Source organism: Myxocyprinus asiaticus, chromosome 29 (genome assembly GCF_019703515.2).
Source record: "Myxocyprinus asiaticus isolate MX2 ecotype Aquarium Trade chromosome 29, UBuf_Myxa_2, whole genome shotgun sequence".
NCBI lineage: Eukaryota > Metazoa > Chordata > Actinopteri > Cypriniformes > Catostomidae > Myxocyprinus > Myxocyprinus asiaticus.
In genome coordinates this window covers 15,910,919-15,932,982 of record NC_059372.1, presented here as the reverse complement: position 1 = coordinate 15,932,982, position 22,064 = coordinate 15,910,919, and the positions used below count along the sequence as shown (strand labels likewise).

Sequence of the window (22,064 nt, the reverse complement as noted above, 5' to 3'; positions counted from 1 at the left end):
ATGGGATTTTTCGGGGTCGGATTCAAATGGGATTCAAAATGTATTTGAATTTGTTCACTAGAAAGATTCATTCAGATTCGTTCATAGATTTGCTCAGTGGTCATTTCTGCCAGTGTTCTTTATATCAGTTTTTGCCAACAAATGAACGTCAATGGCCAGCATGCCACTGATTGTTCCAATGGATTCTGTTGAAACTGTTATTCATTAAAGTATGTACTGGGGCCATTTACCATGGTTACCATAGTTTCTGCCAAAATACCATAGTTACTGCAATTATTATTACCAGGCTTACTTTAAACTTTTAAATTCACTTGGTATGACCATCAAACTGTGTAAGAAACTTACAGAATAGTCTTTTCCTTAAAAAATACCAAGTTCCCACAGTGTTATTGTAGTAACAGTACCTGTAATCAGAGTCAGAAATTAAGGGGGGCTCAGGGCACAAAATGCCACTGAAAAAGACAAAAAATCCCCTGAAATTTACATGCATCGTAGTCTCTGTGTGGACGGAAGGCCAAAACATAGTGGAACTTATGTTTACAAACGAAAATATATTAGTGTGGATGTGGACTTATGTACTGTATACAGTGTTGGCCAAACACATTGGCATCCTTGGTAAATATGAGCAAAGAAGTCTGTGAAAAATATGTCTTTATTGTTTATCCTTTGGATCTTTCATTCAAAATATTCACAAAAATATATCCTCTAAAGATATCAAACAATTGCAAACACAACACAAGAGTTATCAAAAAACTAATATTTTGTCAAATATACAGTATGTGTGGCACAATTATTGGTAGTGTTTCGAGTCCACCTTAGTTGAGTCTGAGTCAAGTCTGAGTCTTTAAACAATCAAGGCCGAGTCCAAAAGGGGCCGAGTCGGACACAAGTCCGAATTAATCTGTTCAAGAATCTGAATTAAAATTGTAACCGTTAACTCAACATCAAAATTTTAAGCTTATTTTAAACTTCACAACTAAGAAAAACAATTTGTCAATATAAATGCAAAAAACAAATGATTAGTATCCTGCTGAACAAATTTCAAAGTGGTTTCAGAATAAAAGCATATGCTTAAGGTGTATGAAGACAAAACTGTCCTTCAACACACTTCTTATTGTGTTCTGTTGACATTTAAGTTATTTGTTGCTTTTCCCCTCCACTCAAACATAGACTAAAGAAAGTGAAAGCTGCATTAGTCATTACAACCAAAGTTATTATTATTTAGAATTTTAATTTAGTTTTTATTTCTACTTCATTTTCAATTTGTCCATTCAATTTAATTATTTTATCTAATATTATGGGTGAAATACATTTAATGTAATTAATTAAATACATTTAATGTGTTAAATACATTTAATAAATGGTAATATTAAAACATTTAATAATGCCCATAAAATTAAATACAACAACATAAAATAAAAACAGAAAAGATCAGATACCTTTAAAAAATATTTATATACTACAGTACTACACTTCGCACTTTTCAGTCCTCCTGCTGTGTCCAGGTGTAGCCTACTTCCCTAAAGTCAAGATCAAACTCACCTTGGGCTTACGTTTTGTTCTTTTCACATTATACTTAGTATGGATAATAGGTGAATAGAGACTTCTCCCCTCCTTTGTGTTCTTCATTTTATTTTCTTACTTTTTTACCACTGAAAACGCAAGTGCTAGCTTTACAGGTAACACACAGAGGTTGCGCAACAAATATGTGATGGACTGAGTTGTACAATTTCCATCATGGTCTATTTCGTCCGTCATATTAGTTTAAATGTCCCTGATACGTAGTAAATTTGATTTTGTCTCGATATAGTCAACATTTTCAGTTAGAAATGACTTTGCGTAGTAAACGTGAGTCTGATAAAATGTGTTCTATTTAATAATTTGTAGAGTTGGGGGAAATACTTTTTAAAGGGTACTTACATTATTGATATTTCTGGATGAGAGTGGCAGAGCACGCCTGCGTGCACGTGCGTACAGCGAGAGAGTTAAAAAAGTACTTTGAAAGAGTGCGCGCTGCTGCTCTCAGCCAGAATAATCACACGTAAGGACATAAACGCGTGAAAACTGATGTGCAGTATCAAATACACAGAATATATGATAGTATTAACTGTAGAGAGCACATCAATATGAAGACAAAGCCAAATCCCAGACATTAAGAGGCAATTTTGAAATCCCGGCCGGATGTTTTTTTCAGGTCTGAAAAATAGGACATGTCTGCGGAAAAGAGGACATATGGTCACCCTATGTTACGTTGTTTGTTTGTTTGTTTTTCATTGCATCACAAATGCCATGGACTCGGCCGGACTCAGAAAAAAGTCCCAAATCCGAAAGGCTTTAGTCCGAGTCAAGTAATCCGAGTCTATGACAAGTCCAAGTCCATTTAAATTGGACTCCAGACTCGAACTCGAGTCGGAGTCCGAACTTGAGTAATCCAACTCTAATTATTGGCACCCTTTAATTCAATACTTTGTGCAACCTCCCTTTGCCAAGATAGGTTGGAGAACACATGGCAAGGGATCTGAGACCATTCCTCCATACAGAATTTCTCCAGATCCTGCAAATTCAGAGGTCCATGTTGGTGGACTCTCCTCTTCAGTTCATCCCACAGGTTTTCTATGGGGTTCAGGTCAGGAGACTGGGATGGCCTTGGCAGAACCTTGATTTTGTGGTCAGTTAACCATTTTTGTGTTGATTTTGATGTGCATTTTGGATCATTGTTGCTGGAAGATCCAACCTGGGCCCATTTTAAGCTTTCTAGCTGAGGCAGTCAGGTTTTGATTTCTTATTTGTTGGTATTTGATAGAGTCCATGATGTCCAGGACCTTTGGCATAAAAACAGCCCCACAACATAAAAGATCCACCACCATATTTAACCGTGAGCATGAGGTACTTTTCCATATGGCTACCTCTCTGTGTGCACCAACCCCATCTCTGGTGTTTGCTGCCAAAAAGCTCTGTTTTTGTTTTATCTGACCATAGAACCCGGTCCCATTTGAAGTTCCAGTAGTGTCTGGCAAACTGAAGACGCAAGAGTTTGTTGTCGGATGAGAGCAGAGGCTTTTTTCTTGAAACCCTCCCAAACAACTGGTGATGTAGGTGACATCTGATTGTAGTTTTGGAGACTTTCTAACCCCAAGACCCAACTAATTTTTGCAATTCTCCAGCTGTGATCCTTAGAGAATTTTTGGCCACTCGAACCATCCTCCTCACCGTGCTTGGAGACAGTATAGACATGCGTCCTCTTCCAGTTCGATTGTTAAAATTTCCAGTTGATTGGAACTTCTTAATTATTGCCCTGATGGTGGAAATGGGTATTTTCAATGCTTTAGCTACTCTCGTCTACTTTCAAGGCGATTCAATGCGGCTCTCGCGATTCTTCATATAACTGGGGGTTACCTTGTAGACACGACCAGTTGATGGCGGTAAAGCACCAACAAAGATTGGTTTGCAAACCGCCATTAAAACAGAAGAAGAAGTTTGAGTGTTCGGTTCGGTACGTGTTCATCTCATCTGTGAGATTTATAGTTATGTTGTGTTTATCTGTGCATGTTGTTTTTCTCTCTTTGGCGTTTTAATGATCGCAAACGAAGATTGTTATTGCCTTATGTGGCGGTTTTGTGACGGACTCTTTAAAATATTCAGTTTCAGGAGAAACAAGTAGAAATCTGAGAATTTCATGATTAATTTCTGATAAATGAGCTCGGTAAATCGAGCGACAGATTGTTTAATGAAGGCAATTAAATGTTGTATATATATATATATATATATATATATATATATATATATATATATATATATATATATATATATAATTATAGGCTAATTTCAGAGGTTTTTCTGCTTCAAAAATGCAATTCGTTGGTGATTAATGGACATGATCATCAAAGTTGGTTTATCATGTAATAGCTATTAATTAACATTTAACGTTTTGTAGTTGTGTATAATGTTTATATTAAATATACAAGTTATTTTGATTATCTAAGCATCTGAATTTGAGAAGTTTTTTTAATTACCATCTTATTTCTATAGTGTTTGTTATAATCTGAATGCACATGAATACACACCTTACTGCGTTGAGTTTGTGATTTTAGTGAAAATGTATTACACTGCTGTGGAGTAATATCTGATCATGTATTACACTGCTGTTGAGTAATATCTGATCATGTATTACACTGCTGTGGAGTAATATCTGATCATGTATTACACTGTTATGGACTAATATCTGATCATGTATTACAATGCTATGGGCTAATATCTGATCATGTATTACACTGCTATGGACTAATATCTGATCATGTATTACACTGTTATGGACTAATATCTGATCATGTATTACAATGCTATGGGCTAATATCTGATCATGTATTACACTGCTATGGACTAATATCTGATCATGTGTTACACTGCTATGGGATAATATCTGATAATATATTACACTGCTATGGACTAATATCTGACCATGTATTACACTGCTATGGGATAATATCTGATCATATATTACACTGTTATGGACTAATATCTGATCATGTATTACACTGCTGTGGGCTAATATCTGATCATGTATTACACTGCTATGGGATAATATCTGATCATATATTACACTGTTATGGACTAATATCTGATCATGTATTGCACTGCTATGGGCTAATATCTGATCTTGTATTACACTGCTATGGACTAATGTCTGATCATGTATTACACTGCTATGGAGTAATATCCGATCGTATATTACACTGCTGTGGGCTAATAGCTGATCATGTATTACACTGCTATGGAGTAATATCTGATCATGTATTACACTGCTGTGGAGTAATATCTGATCATGTATTACACTGCTGTGGAGTAATATCTGCTATGGACTAATATCTGATCATGTATTACACTGCTATGGGTTAATATCTGATCTTGTATTACACTGCTATGGACTAATGTCTGATCATGTATTACACTGCTATGCACTAATGTCTGATCATGTATTACACTGCTATGGAGTAATATCTGATCGTATATTACACTGCTATGGACTAATATCTGATCGTGTATTACACTGCTATGGACTAATATCTGATCATGAATTACACTGCTATGGGCTAATATCTGATTATGTATTACACTGCTATGGGCTAATATCTGATCATATATTACACTGCTATGGAGTAATATCTGATCATGTATTACACTGCTATGGACTAATATCTGATCATGTATTACACTGCTATGGAGTAATATCTGATCGTATATTACACTGCTATGGGCTAATATCTGATCATATATTACACAGCTATGGACTAATATCTGATCATGTATTACACTGCTGTGGACTAATATCTGATCATGTAATACACTGCTGTGGAGTAATATCTGATCATGTGTTACACTACTATGGGCTAATATCTGATCATGTATTACACTGCTGTGGAGTAATATCTGATCATGTATTACACTGCTGTTGAGTAATATCTGATCATGTATTACACTGCTGTGGAGTAATATCTGATCATGTATTACACTGTTATGGACTAATATCTGATCATGTATTACACTGCTATGGACTAATATCTGATCATGTGTTACACTGCTATGGGATAATATCTGATAATATATTACACTGCTATGGACTAATATCTGACCATGTATTACACTGCTATGGGATAATATCTGATCATATATTACACTGTTATGGACTAATATCTGATCATGTATTACACTGCTGTGGGCTAATATCTGATCATGTATTACACTGCTATGGGATAATATCTGATCATATATTACACTGTTATGGACTAATATCTGATCATGTATTGCACTGCTATGGGCTAATATCTGATCTTGTATTACACTGCTATGGACTAATGTCTGATCATGTATTACACTGCTATGGAGTAATATCCGATCGTATATTACACTGCTGTGGGCTAATAGCTGATCATGTATTACACTGCTATGGAGTAATATCTGATCATGTATTACACTGCTGTGGAGTAATATCTGATCATATATTACACTGCTATGGGCTAATATCTGATCATATATTACACAGCTATGGACTAATATCTGACCATGTATCACACTGCTATGGACTAATATCTGATCATGTATTACACTGCTATGGACTAATATCTGATCATATATTACACTGCTATGGGCTAATATCTGATCATATATTACACTGCTATGGACTAATATCTGATCATGTATTACACTGCTATGGACTAATATCTGATCATATATTACACTGCTATGGACTAATATCTGATCATGTATTATACTGCTATGGAGTAATATCTGATCATATATTACACTGCTATGGGCTAATATCTGATCATATATTACACAGCTATGGACTAATATCTGACCATGTATCACACTGCTATGGACTAATATCTGATCATGTATTACACTGCTATGGACTAATATCTGATCATGTATTATACTGCTATGGAGTAATATCTGATCATATATTACACTGCTATGGGCTAATATCTGATCATGTATTACACTGCTATGGGCTAATATCTGATCATATATTACACAGCTATGGACTAATATCTGACCATGTATCACACTGCTATGGACTAATATCTGATCATGTATTACACTGCTATGGACTAATATCTGATCATGTATTATACTGCTATGGAGTAATATCTGATCATATATTACACTGCTATGGGCTAATATCTGATCATGTATTACACTGCTATGGGCTAATATCTGATCATATATTACACAGCTATGGACTAATATCTGACCATGTATCACACTGCTATGGACTAATATCTGATCATGTATTACACTGCTATGGACTAATATCTGATCATGTATTATACTGCTATGGAGTAATATCTGATCATATATTACACTGCTATGGACTAATATCTGATCATGTATTACACTGCTATGGACTAATATCTGATCATGTATTACACTGCTATGGACTAATATCTGATCATGTATTATACTGCTATGGAGTAATATCTGATCATATATTACACTGCTATGGGCTAATATCTGATCATATATTACACAGCTATGGACTAATATCTGACCATGTATCACACTGCTATGGACTAATATCTGATCATGTATTACACTGCTATGGACTAATATCTGATCATGTATTATACTGCTATGGAGTAATATCTGATCATATATTACACTGCTATGGGCCAATATCTGATCATGTATTACACTGCTATGGACTAATATCTGATCATGTATTACTCTGCTCTGGACTAATATCTGATCATGTATTACACTGCTATGGAGTAATATCTGATCGTATATTACACTGCTGTGGGCTAATATTGATCATGTATTACACTGCTATGGGCCAATATCTGATCATGTATTACACTGCTATGGACTAATATTGATCGTGTATTACACTGCTGTGGAGTAATATCTGATCGTATATTACACTGCTATGGACTAATATCTGATCATATATTACACTGCTATGGACTAATATCTGATCATGTATTACACTGCTATGGACTAATATCTGATCGTGTATTGCACTGCTATGGACTAATATCTGATCATGTGTTACACTGCTATGGACTAATATCTGATCATGTGTTACACTGCTATGGACTAATATCTGATCATGTATTACACTGCTATGGGCTAATATCTGATCATGTATTACACTGCTATGGGCTAATATCTGATCTTGTATTGCACTGCTATGGACTAATATATGATCGTATATTACACTGCTATGGACTAATATCTGATCATGTGTTACACTGCTATGGACTAATATCTGATCATGTATTACACTGCTATGGGCTAATATCTGATCATGTATTGCACTGCTATGGACTAATATATGATCGTATATTACACTGCTATGGACTAATATCTGATCATGTATTACACTGCTGTTGAGTACTATCTGATCATGTATTACACTGCTATGGGCTAATATCTGATCATGTATTACACTGCTATGGACTAATATCTGATCATGTATTACACTGCTATGGGCTAATATCTGATCATGTATTACACTGCTATGGACTAATATCTGATCATGTATTACACTTCTATGGACTAATATCTGATAATATATTACACTGCTATGGACTAATATCTGATCATGTATTACACTGCTATGGACTAATATCTGATCATGTATTACACTGCTTTGGACTAATATCTGATCATGTATTACACTGCTATGGACTAATATCTGATCATGTATTACACTGCTTTGGACTAATATCTGATAATATATTACACTGCTTTGGACTAATATCTGATCATATATTACACTGTTGTTGACCAATATCTGATTATATAATTTACTGCTATGGACTAATATCTGATAGTATTCCTGCTTTCAGGTAAATGAAACCAAACTCAAAGCACACATTTATATTTATACCATCTCAGAAACAGTTATTTTGTTCAACAGATTTGTTCTTGTGTATAATCCTATAATAATCTTTTTGAGTCTGATGAATATCAGTCCATTATAATTATTATGTTTTTTGTGTTCAGATGTTCCTCATGAGAGAGCAGGTGGATGTGATCTGCAGTAAATCAGTAGAAACTGATCTGTCCATGCTGGATATTGATGATTTCATCACAGAAATCTCTCAGCTGAAGAAAGAGTTGATGTCACTGAAGACAAAGCTGATGGAGAGAGACGACAGGTTACAGGTTAAACATTCATTTGATCCTTAATGTTGAGATTGTAAGCTTTCAAATTATGTAATATGGCTCTGACTCTGTCATGATGAACGGTATAGATGTGATTGTGTTGTGTTTGTCAGGAGCTGGAAAAAGTTTCCTGTCAATCTTCAGTGTGTGTGACTGATGGGACCTCCACAGAATGTCGGGATTCAGTGTGGAGTGGCAGAGATCAGTCCACACCACAGCGGCTGCTGGACAAACTCTCTGAACAAAGATACAGAGACACACAGGACTCACAGCTCACTTTACTCTGTTCTACTGATGGTATTCAGGGTGATCAAACCTCTACAGAGTCTCTGACATCTGTCTGTAATGCTGGAGAACAGCAGGTGCTGCAGACACCAGTGAAGATTGAAGTGAAGCTGCTGGACTGCAGGAACCTGATGAAGATGAGTGGAGAAATCAAAGTAGAGGAACAACAGAGTAATGAGGGTGATGATGATGATCAAACCTCCACAGAGTCTCTGGCTTTTGTCTGTAACACTGGAGAACAGCAGATGCTACAGACAACAGTGAAGATGTGTTCAGTGAAGCTGCTGGACTGCAGGAACCTGATGAAGATGAGAGGAGAAATCAAAGTAGAGGAACAACAGAATAATGAAGATGATGATGATCAAACCTCCACAGAGTCTCTGGCTTCTGTCTGTAACGCTGGAGAACAGCAGATTCTGCAGACACCAGTGAAGATTGAAGTGAAGCTTCTGGAGATGAGAAGAGAAAACACAGTAGAGGAACAACAGAGTGATGAAGATGATGATGATTTTATTCCTTCAGGTAAGCTTCTTCCTTTTATGTTCTTTTTCATTTTCAGGACAAAATGCTTAAGACAAACATGAGCCAAGATACTACAGTACATGTAACAAGGTGTGTTATGACAGTATCAAGCAGATAATCATAAAAACTAATAATGATAATCAGCAGCCTATCAATATACTGAAAACTTATATAAGTATTAACATAATAGTAGGCGTGTCAATTTAGATTTTACATTGGCTACATCAGAAAATGACACCAATCTAACAACATCCATGAAAGAGAAGGTTTTTGTTTTTGTTAATGCTTTATTATCAACAAATAACACATACAACACTCAATTGCATTGTGAGTAAAACAGGTCTCAGATACATTACACATAACAACAGAAAGTAAAGAAATAAAAAAATAAGACAAACTGACAAATAGACAAGACAGAAAAAAAACGGTACAGTAGACATTAATATACCTAGTTGCAATGTAAAAATAGATACATATGAGGTTATATAGGCACCACTTAGCATTCATTAATTGAAAATGTTAAACAAAAAACATATTGCAACTGTTTTGGTTGCTTTTCTGTTTCTAGATTTCGACATTACATCTATAGAGTCATTCAACTCAACCAGAGATCTCCAGCTCAAAATTTTTATCATTTTTTTTCTGGTGAAAGAAATGCATGAATGAAGATGAAAGCAAAAATATTAAATGCAGTGGATGAATATTTACTGAGTAATCGACTATTTTGTAGAAGGGGGTCAAATGGCAATTTTCACCTATGATTTTGGAGCAAAACCATAGATCAAAAAGATAACCTTAGAAAGGTGGCAGCATCATTATTTTATTTTTATACTGAGATTGGTAGGTCTATTACTAAACTCAGTTGAATTTAGCAATCCTTGTTGCATTATATCCCAATGGTGACAGTTCAAAAATGGGAAAAAGCACTTTTCGTGTTCTTTTTTCACCTTTTAGATTCTGGTTCAAAACTAAAAAAAAGTTTTGGTATCTTCATTTTTAGGGCCCTATATGGTTCAGTCCAGGAGATATGGGGCTCTCAATGTGGCTCCATGAGTAATTTGTTAAATTTTACACATTTTCAGTAGTCAAAAACCAAATGTGGGTAATTTTGCATACATCTCATACTTTTTGTCTTTTAAAGAGGAATGTCTAAAAGCACAAATAATGTTGAAAATAGAACTGTATCTTGTTTGCCTCTGTCAGAACAATTGCATAGAACATACCAATTTTTAACAATGTCTGAGTGCCAAAAATACACTGAAATGGTCAAGTTGAATAAATAAGGATGTGGCCTGTCGAGACAGGGTGTGGGGCATGGGAACAGGGCAAAGCCAATGGAAAGTGGGGCCCTGAGAGGCTCGAGGGGCGGAGCCGATGGGAATGAGGACCAAGGTGGAGCCACAGGGATGGAGGTTCTGGACCATGGAACGGAGGTGGGCCTGGACCTTGGAGTAGAGGTGGGCCTGGACCGTGGAGCAGAGGCGGGCCTGGACCTTGGAGCAGAGGCGGGCCTGGACCGTGGAGCAAAGGCTTGCTTGTGACATGGCATGGAGCAGTTTGGGACTTGGCTGTGACATGGCTTGAAGCAGACTGAGGCTTTATTGTGACAGGCTCAGGCGTTGTTGTGACATGGCATGGAGCAGGCTGAGGCACAGCTGTGACATGGCATGGAGCAGGCTGAGGTGTGGCTGTGACATGGCATGGAGCAGGCTGAGGCGTGGCTGTGTCATGGCATGGAGCAGGCTGAGGCTTGGCTGTGACATGGCATGGAGCAGGCTGAGGCGTGGCTGTGACATGACATGGAGCAGGCTGAGGCGTGACATGGTATGGAGCAGACTCAGGCGTGGCTGTGACAGGGCATGGAGCAGGCCGAGGTGTGACATGGCATGGAGCAGACTCAGGCGTGGCGGTGACACGGCGTGGAGCAGACTCAGGCGGGGCAGTGACATGGCATGGAGCAGACTCAGATGTGACATGGTATGGAGCAGACTCAGGCATGGCTGTGACAGGGCATGGAGCAGGCCGAGGCATGACATGGCATGTAGCAGACTCTGGCATGGCGGTGACAAGGCATGGAGCAGACTCTGGCATGGCTGTGACATGGCCTGGAGCTGACTCTGGCATGGCTGTGACATGGCCTGGAGCTGACTCTGGCATGGCTGTGACATGGCCTGGAGCTGACTCTGGCGTGGCGGTGACATGGCATGGAGCTGACTCTGGCATGGCTGTGACATGGCCTGGAGCTGACTTTGGCGTGGCTGTGAAATGGCCTGGAGCTGACTCTGGCGTGGCTGTGAGATGGCCTGGAGCTGACTCTGGCGTGGCTGTGACATGGCCTGGAGCACATTGGGGATCCGGGGCAGAAGGTGGCGCAAGCTCAGTGACCATGACGTGGAACTCGGGCTTGGCAGCCATGACGTGGAGCACAGTCATGGAAGGCGGAGCCATGGGAGGCTCAAGGGACGAAGCCGTGGCAGGCAGAGACGTGGTAGGCTCGAGACTAAGAGTCCTGGTTGACTGGGAAAAGACCTCAGTGGTCGTGAACATGAGCAGAGTCTTGGGAATGACCTCTGTGGTCGTGGGCATGGACAGGGACTCGAGAATGACCTCTGGGGTCGTGGGCATGGACTGAGACTCAGGAACGATCTCTGTGATCGTGGGCATAGACAGAGACTCGGGAATGACCTCCGTGGTCGTGTACATGGGCAGAGACTCGGAGCCGACCTCTGTGGTCATGAACATGGGCAGAGACTTAGAAATGACCTCCGTGCTCGTGTACATGGGCAGAGACTCGGAGACGACATCTGTGGTCGTGAACATGGGCTGAGACTTGGAGACGACCTCTGTGGTCGTGAACATGGGCTGAGATTTGGAAACGACCTCCGTAGTTGTGTATATGGGCAGAGACTCGGAGACGACCTCTGTGGTTGTGAACATGGGCTGAGATTTGGAGACGACTTCTGTGGTCGTGAACACGGGCTGAGACTTGGATACGGAAGCCTTTCTCCTCCTCCTCCGGGAGGTCGAAGTTGGCAATGCAGGCTCTGGGACAAAAGAGGCTGGCAACGCAGGCTCTGCGACGGACGAGGCTTCCAGCTTGTTGGCCGTGGCAGGCGTGGGCGTTGGCTCGTTGGCCGAGGCAGACATGGGCGTTGGCTTGTTGGCCGTCTCCCCTACGGTGAATGGTGAACCACCCATCAGTAGGGCAAGGTCGATATACCGAGCAAGGCCGTCGGCACACCGACTGTCAGGCATCAAAGAGGAGATCGGCTCATTAAGCCCGAAACGGAAACAGTCCTTGAGGGCCACCTCATTCAAATCCACCCTGCAGGCCAGAGTGCAGAATTCCTCCACGTACTTCTCCAGGGTACAACTCCCCTGGCGTAGATGGAGCTGAACTACTGGGTTCATTATGGGTGGTCCGATATTCTGTAACAATGCTGGAAACAGGCAGACGAAGAGACGATGGTGAAATGATGAACCCAAGTGCAGTTTATTTACAAAAGTGGTATCCAAAAACCCTGACTACAAACATGAACAAAACAAAACATAAACATGAATGACTTGACTAGACTTGACATGACATGACTTGACTATAGACTTGACATAAACTAAACTTGACTTGGCTTGACTTCAATACAAGGTTACATTCACAATACCGGACACTAGACAATGGCAAACATGAGGGCTTAAATAAAAGGACATGGGTAACAGGTAAACAAGATAACCTATAAACAAGATAACAAGACTAAATTAACTTAAACCAATGACAAGACAAGACTAATAACAAATGAATCAAACAATGAACCAATGAAAACAAGACACATGAACAGGGGAAACACATGACAAGATCACATGAGGGAACAGGAAATCACATGACATGACAGGAACAGGAACTGAACTTGAAAATAAAAGACATGAAAACAAGAACAAAACACATAAACATGACATATATGTTGTATTTATAATTATTTGATATATTTGTGGCAGACAAGCCGCTTGTTCAACGGAAAGGAGGAAGCGGGAACCGGGTTATTAACCAAAAAGACTTTTAATAAACAAAACACAACATAAAAGTGCTTTCCAGCATAACAAAACATTGACACACACACACACACAGTGGCTGCGTGCATCTCTCTCTCTCTCTCTCCCTCACTGGTGTCTCTGGCACCTCCTTATATCTCTCTCGTTGATTGGGGCAACTCACCGCCAGGCATGCTTCCTCACAGCCCAGCCACCCCCTCCACCTTGTCACATACCCCCAATGGGGAACCAACCGGCCTGACCTACTAACCCCCTCCACCTCCCCCCGCCACCCCTTACTTGGGCCATTTCTCCACCGGCTGTTCTTCCCCACCTCCTGGGAACATGAGTAAGAAGAGGGGAGAGAGAAAGAGAGTGGGAGAGCCCTAGAGAGAGAGTAGAAAAAAAAAAAGAAAAAAAAAACTCCGGTTCCAGACCATGCCGCCATTCGGGTCCTCAGCCAGCTGTGCAGCAGTCCTCCACGATGCCGGGCGATGGCACTGGACTTTGCCTCCTGGTGGATGGCAGTGGGCTCTTCTGCCTCCTGCCGTTCTGCTCCAGTGCTACTGGATCATGTATCCTCACTGTTGCGATCCTCCGTCAGCGGCTGTGTGTGTCTCTCTCTCTCCCTCACTGGAATTTACGGCTCCTCCTTATCTCTCTCTTGCTGATTGGGGCAACTCAGTGCCAGGCGTGCATCCTCACAACTCGGCCACGCCCTCTCCTCGTCACAATATTGAATTATTGTTATTTGAGTGGCTTTCTCATCAAATATTTAGATATCCAATTAATTGTGAATAATTTGATTAATCTGCATACCATGTAATTTGTCTGATTGAAATTTGTAATCGATTGACAACCCTAGTATAAATATATACCTTTTACACAGCAAAAATCATAAATTTATACTGGACCTTTGTATGTTCTGTCATAAATTACATTAGGGTTCAATTTGATTTATTTTTACATTTGTCCCTTTACTGTGTTCATTGTAGAGCTGATGGAAGTGAAAGAGGAAAGTCAAGAGCTGAATGATGTGGAGGAGAAACGTCTGTATCAGAAACATCATGATTTCACAACTGGAGAGAAATCTTTGAGTGACTCAAAGACTAAGAAGAATTTATCACCAGAAAAACCTCAGAGAAAAGTAGCCAAAAATACTTTCATCTGCTCACAGTGTGGAAAGAGTTTCAAATATAAAAGTCAGCTTAATACCCACATGAGAGTTCACACAGGAGAGAGACCTTACACATGCCATCAGTGTGGAAAAAGTTTTGCATATCCAGTCGATTTTAAGAATCATCTCCGCTATCACTCTGGAGAAAGACCATTTGAATGTGATCAGTGTGGTAAAACATTTGTTTTAAATTCAGGCCTAAAACAACATCTACAAACTCACACAGATGAGAAGTACAAGTGTTCTTTTTGTGGAAAGAGTTTTGCACACCTGTCCTATTTTAAAGAACATCAGAAAATACATACTGCTGTGGGGGCTCATATGTGCTTTGAATGTGGGAAGATCTTTATTAAAGCCAGCCACTTGAAACAGCACCAAAGAGTTCATACTGGAGAGAAACCTTACAAGTGCTCTTCATGTGGAAATAGTTTCACTCAGTCACAAAACCTGAAAGTACACGAGAGAATTCATACTGGAGAAAAACCTTACAAGTGCTCACACTGTGAAAAGAGTTTCACTCGGTCACATTGGCTGAAAAAACACAAGAAAATCCATACAGGAGAGAAACCTTACAAGTGCTCATACTGTGAAAAGAGTTTCACTTGGTCAATAAGCCTAAAAGAACATGAGAGAATCCATACTGGAGAAAAACCTTACAAGTGCTCTCACTGTGAAATGAGCTTCACTTGGTCAATAAGCCTAAAAAAACATGAGAGAATTCATACTGGTGAGAAACCTTACAACTGCTCTTCATGTGGAAAGAGTTTCTCTTGGTTACAATACCTGAAAAAACATGAGAGAATCCATACAGGAGAGAAACCTTACAAGTGCTCACAGTGTGAAATGAGTTTCACTTGGTCAAGAAACCTAAAATCACATGAGAGAATCCATACTGGAGAGAAACCTTACAAGTGCTCTTCATGTGGAAAGAGTTTCAATCTGTCACAAAACCTGAAAACACATGAGAGAATTCATACTGGAGAGAAACCTTACAACTGCTCTTCATGTGGAAAGAGTTTCACTCAGTCACAACACCTGAAAAAGCACGAGAGAATTCATGCTGGAGAGAAACCTTACAAGTGCTCTTCATGTGGAAAGAGTTTCACTCAGTCACAACACCTGAAAAAACATGAGAGAATTCATACTGGAGAGAAACTTTACAGGTGATCTTCATGTGGAAAGAGTTTCACTCATTCACAAAACCTGAAAACACACAAGAGAATCCATACTGGATAGTCTTATCTAATTAATGTGATGACTCCTCTCCACCACAAGAAAGCAGCACCTTCAATCATTAGACTACATGTACATATTGGTGGTATTATGTTGTATAACTCACGTCATGAAAACATTTTATGTATGTACGGTATTGTTGTTCTTGTGTTCCAGATGACCAGGTGTTGATGTGAGCAGAACCCTACTAAATGTGTTGAAGTTATTTTTTTTCTCCAATGTATAAAGGTCCTAATTTTCACAACTTGGGTTTTCTGGAGTACATACACTGACTGAGCACTTTATTAGGAACTCTGTACTAATACTGGTGCTCTCAAAACAGCCTCAATTCTTCACAATATGTTGGAAACATTCCTTTGAGATTCTGGTCCTTGTTGACATGATTGCATCACGCAATTTATGCAGATTTGTCAGTTTCACATTCATTCTGTGAATATCCCGTTCTACCACATCCCAAAGGTGTTCTATTGGATTCATATTCGGCTGAGAAGACCACTGATGAACAGTGATCTCATTATCATGTTGATGAAACCAGTTTGAGATGACTTTTGCTTTGTGACATGGTGCATTATATCATGGTGGAAGTAGCCATATGAAGATGGGTAAATTGTAGCCAAGAAGAGATGCACATGTTCAGCAACAATACTCAAATAGGCTGTGGCATTCAAGCGATGATTGATTGGAATTAACAGGCCCAAAGTGTGCCAAGAAAACATTCCCCACACCGTTACACTGCCACCAGCCTGGACTGTTGACACAAGGCAGGTTGGGTCCATGGATTCATGTTGTTGGCACCAAATTCTGAACTTACCATCTGTGTGCCTCAGCAGAAATCAAGATTCATCAGACCAGGCTTGGTTTTTCCATTCTTCAACTGTCCAGTTTTGGTGAGCTTGTGCCCACTGCAGCCTCAGCTTTTTGTTCTTGGCTGACTGAAGTGGAACCCGACGTGGTCTTACTGTTGTAGCCCATTTGCCTCAAGGTTCGAAGAGTTGTGCATTCTGAGATGTTATCCTGAGTTAGCTGTCAGCTCAAACCAGTTTGGCCATTCTCCATTGACCTCTCTCATCAACAAGGTGTTTCCATCTGCAGAACTGCTGCTCACTGTTTTTTTTTTTTTTTTTTTTGGCACCATTTGGAGTAAACTCTAGAGACTGTTGTTCGTGAAAATCCCAGGAGATCAGCAGTTACTGAAATACTCCAACCAGCCTGTCTGGCACCAACAATCATGCCATGTTCGAAATCACTGAGATCAAATTTTTTCACTGAAATCACTAAAGCTCCTGACCCATATCTGCTTGATTTTATGCATTGCTGCCACGTGACTTGCTGATAAGATAATCACATGAATATGTAGGTGTGCAGGTGTTGCTAGTAAAGTGTTCGATGAGTGTAGTTTTCTATCCTGACCAGTGGCGATTGCGTTAAAGGAATATTCCAGGTTCAATACAAGTTATAGCTCAATCGAAAGCATTTGTGGCATAATGTTGATTACAATAAAACTATTTTGTCTCATCTCTCCTTTTCTTAAAAAAAAGCAAAAGCAAAAGTCAAGGTTACGGAGGCATTTGCTATCAAAATGAATGGGCGAAAAATGTGACGCTTATAATTTTAGAAAAGTACTTTCTTTAATTTTTCTCTATTATTTGAGATGTGAAGTTGTTTAAAACATTATTTTTATGGTTGTTTTAAGGTTTATGGCATTATGTCATTGTAAAATTGGACAGAACTGTACACAGAAAAGGTTAGTAAGCAATTTTATCCTGCATATTGTTTACATCTTGTGGCTGTACTTTTTTTTTTCTTTTTTTTTTTCTTTTTCTCCCAATTTGTAATGCCCAGTTCCCAATGCTTCCAAGTCCTTGTGGTCGTGTAGTGATTTGCCTCAGTCTGGGTGGCGGAGGACGAATCCTGGTTGAGCGCATTGCCACGGAGACATAGTGCATGTGGAGGCTTCACGCCATCCACTGCGGCAACCATGCTCAACTCACCACATGCCCCACTGAGAACGAACCACATTATAGCGACCATGAGGAGTTTACCCTATGTGACTCTACCCTCCCTAGCAACTGGGCCAATTTGGTTGCTTAGGAGACCTGGCTGGAGTCACTCAGCACGCCCTGGGATTCGAACTAGCGAGCTAGCGAACTCCAGGGGTGGTAGCCAGCGTATTTTACCACTGAGCTATCCAGGCCCCCCCCCCCTCCATTGTGGCTGTACTTTAAAAACAGTGAGTATTTTAACATTTATGGATTGGCCCCATTCACTTCCATTTTAAGTGTAAGTGAATATTTTTTTTTTTTTTTTTTTTTTAAAGGAGGGATATGTCAAAATTAATGTAACATGCAACAAATGTGATCGATTGTGCTTAACTTGTATTGAACCCGGAATTGTATTCTTTTGAATCCTATACAGGGAGCAGGCTTCCTTTAAAATCTCAAAGAAAAATGTGGCAATGATGAGTTCATATACAGTGCCTTGAAAATGTACTCAGCCCCCAGTGCAGTTTTAAAAAATTTTGGTGTCAAATTCCAAGTTTAGAATATATTAAAGTATGATGATTTCCCCAGCTGGTACAGTGTGCCAAATAAAAATAAAAAAAAGTCCAAAACCTCATTAAATTGAATTTTTTTTATTAAACACAAAATTTGTATTCGATTTTAAGTGTTCATACCCTTCATAATTACTAGGTTAATTACTGGCTGTGACTGAAAATAATGTCCATGGCTCAACAATCTCAAAACTATTGCACAAAAAGGGGCTGTACGGCAGAGTGGCTAGAAAGAAGCCTTGGCTGGAAAAAAAGCCCATGCTTGCCCGTAAAGACTTTGCAATGTGTCACTCGGATACTTCAAAGATGTGCAGAAGGTCTTGTGATCTGATGAGACTAAAGTGGAACTCTTTGGCTTAAACACTTAACGGTATGTGTGGTGTAAAGCCAACTGTCATGTGTATTTTGTTGATTCATGTCTTTTATTTTGAAAAGTTTAGTTCCTGTTCCCTTGTCTTGTGACTTCATGTTTTCCCTCCATGTTCATGTGTCACATTTTCATTGGTTGATTGTTTAATTAGCTTGTTATCAGTTCTGTTTGTTCATTGGTTTATGTTCCCCCATGTCCATGTATTTAAGCCCTCATGTTCACCATTGTCTTTTGTCAAGTATTGAATGTGAATGTATGTGGATGTGTTTTGTTCAAGCCAAGTCATGTCATGTTATGTTATGTTTATGTCAAGTCAAGTTCATGTTTATGTTTCACGTTTGTAGTTAGGGTTACTGGTTATCACGTTTGGATTACTGCACTTGTAAATAAACTGCACTTGGGTTCTCATCTTCACGTCATCGTCTTCATCATTGTCAGCAGTACCAGCAACGTTACACCAACACTGCACATGAAAAATATACCATCTCCACAGTGAAACACATTGGTGGCAGCATCATGTTATGGGCTGCTCTTCAGCAGTAGGGACTGGCAGTCTTGTGAAGATTAATGGGATGATGAATTCTGCAAAATACACAGAGATTTTGGATAAGAACCTACTTTCCTCTGCCAGAAAGTGTAAAATTTGGAGTATGTTTGTGTTTCAGCAGGACAATGACACAAAGCTAGAGCAACACTGGAGTAGCTTAAAATGAAGAAAATGTATGTCCTTGAATGGCCCAGTCAAAGAGTCCTGACCTCAACCCTATTGAACATCTTTGGAGAGACCTCAATACTGCTATCCATCGCCGATCCCCCACTAAATTGGTACAGCTTGAGCAATTTTGCTACGAGGATTGGGCTAATATTGCTCTATCATGTGCAAAGTTGAGACTTATCTAAAAAGACTGATGGATTACCTTGAAAAAGCTGTGTATGTAAAAATAATGTTTATAAATTACATATAAGTGTTTATGCATATTAATATATATTATGAGCAAAGAAAAGTGTAAAATATCATTATCATGCTGTTCGTTCAATTTGCAATCTGCTTTTTTCTACATGAATGTCCATAGAAGTCGGTACATTCACATTATTAAACTTTTTCTGTTTACTGTAAAACGTATCACATATGACCATTAGAATTATACAGCCTAGGTGGAATGAATGTAACATTGGCCTAGTGTACTTTAAGCTTAATTGTTTATGACTTAATTAGGTGACACAAGATTTATGATTTTTTTAGGCTTAACATTTCCTTAATAAATGAGCAAAACTACTAATTTGTATAAAATTCATTCATCCTTTATAACCTTATAAAAATGAATAAAGTAAGCAAATCACTATATATGCTGTGGTAGTAAACTTACTCTAGTTATAGATGGTAAAAATTATTTATGGAAGTGCAAATATACAGTATTACTACAATATTACATGTCTCAGTTCAGCAGGAGTAATCAAATACACATTTTTAAGGCAGTTAGACTTTTTTTGGCAATTTCCTTTTGCATGTTACACTAATTGTACGAGAAAGCTTGAGGAATGGTATAAATGTGTAATAATCTAAAAAAAATGGATGAGGCAAATGGGATGGCATTTAATATGTATTGTAGGGGTAAGGAAATAGTGATAATAATAATAATACAAATGCTATTAAATAAAGAAAATTCTCTGCTATTTTTTAAATATTTGTTAGGGGACAAAAAACAGAATGGGAGAAGCAGGGTGGAGAGGTGATTACAGAGAAGACTGCAACAAAACTACAATATTTACTTTGAACACAATTTCTTGTTGTTTTAAAATTATGCCATTTTAAAACAGTTCCAAGGTATTAAAATATAGAGTTCAGCATCAACCAAACAGTAACCATTTTTTATTTATAATAAAAAAATAAAATAAAAGATAAATATATTGGCAATTGTAACAATGCCTTTAATAAATGCAATTATAAAATTTATAGTAACAATCTGTATGAAACAATTTGTATTTACATTAATGCTACACAAGTGCAAGCAAACATTGTAGAAAAAAACTGCTCTTGGCTGGGTTATTTTAGTAGCTTTAAAATGACTCGTATTATAATCTTACAGTGAAGATCACCAGTAATAAGTAGAATCTTGAATCTGCTGTGTATATATGTATATACAGTTGTGCTCAAAAGTTTGCGTACCCTGGCAGAAATTGTGAAATTTTGGCATTGATTTTGAAAATATGACTGATCATGCAATATTTAAGGATAGTGATCATATGAAGCCATTTATTATCACATAGTTGTTTGGTTCCTTTTTATATCATAATGATAACAGAAATCACCCAAATGGCCCTGATCAAAAGTTTAAATACTCTTGAATGTTTGGCCTTGTTACAGACACACAAGGTGACACACACAGGTTTAAATGGCTTTTAAAGGTTAATTTCCCACACCTGTGGCTTTTTAAATGGCAATTAGTGTCTGTGTATAAATAGTCAATGAGTTTGTTAGCTCTCACGTGGATGCACTGAGCAGACTAGATACTGAGCCATGGGGAGCAGAAAAGAACTGACAAAAGACCTGCATAACAAGGTAAAGGAACTTAATAAAGATGGAAAAGGATATAAAAAGATATCCAAAGCCTTGAAAATGCCAGTCAGTACTGTTCAATCACTTATTAAGAAGTGGAAAATTCAGGGATCTCTTGAGACCAAGCCAAGGTCAAGTAGACCAAGAAAGATCTCAGCCACAACTGCCAGAAGAATTGTTTGGGATACAAAGAAAAACAGGTAACAGGTAACCTCAGGAGAAATACAGGCTGCTCTGGAAAAAGATGGTGTGGTTGTTTCAAGGAGCACAATATGACGATACTTGAACAAAAATGAGCTGCATGGTCGAGTTGCCAGAAAGAAGCCTTTACTGCGCCAATGCCACAAAAAGGCCCGAAAACACCTTGACACGTCTCACAGCTTCTGACACACTGTAATTTGGAGTGACGAGAGCAAAATAGACCAAAATAGGGCTATGTTTGGAGAGGGGTCAACACGGCCTATAGTGAAAAGAATACCATCCCCACTGTGAAGCATGGTGGTGGCTCACTGATGTTTTGGGGGGGGGGGGTGAGCTCTAAAGGCATGGGGAATCTTGTGAAAATTGATGGCAAGATGAATGCAGCATGTTATCAGAAAATACTGGCATACAAGTTGCATTCTTCTGCACGAAAGCTGCGCATGGGACCCTCCAGTGGTTACAGCAGAAAAAGGTG

The 22,064-nt window shown here is 38.9% G+C and overlaps 1 protein-coding gene across 1 annotated transcript; it reads left to right on the top strand.

The window, feature by feature from the left end:
- The first annotated feature begins 7,915 nt into the window (after positions 1–7,915).
- Positions 7,916–20,117, top strand: LOC127420264 (zinc finger protein ZFP2-like). Its single transcript, XM_051662352.1, has 4 exons — positions 7,916–8,670; positions 8,784–9,477; positions 14,496–15,840; positions 16,067–20,117. The coding sequence occupies exons 1-4, from the start codon at positions 8,509–8,511 to the stop codon at positions 16,068–16,070; spliced, it is 2,205 nt and encodes a 734-aa protein (XP_051518312.1). The 5' UTR covers positions 7,916–8,508; the 3' UTR covers positions 16,071–20,117.
- The last annotated feature ends 1,947 nt before the right edge of the window (positions 20,118–22,064 follow it).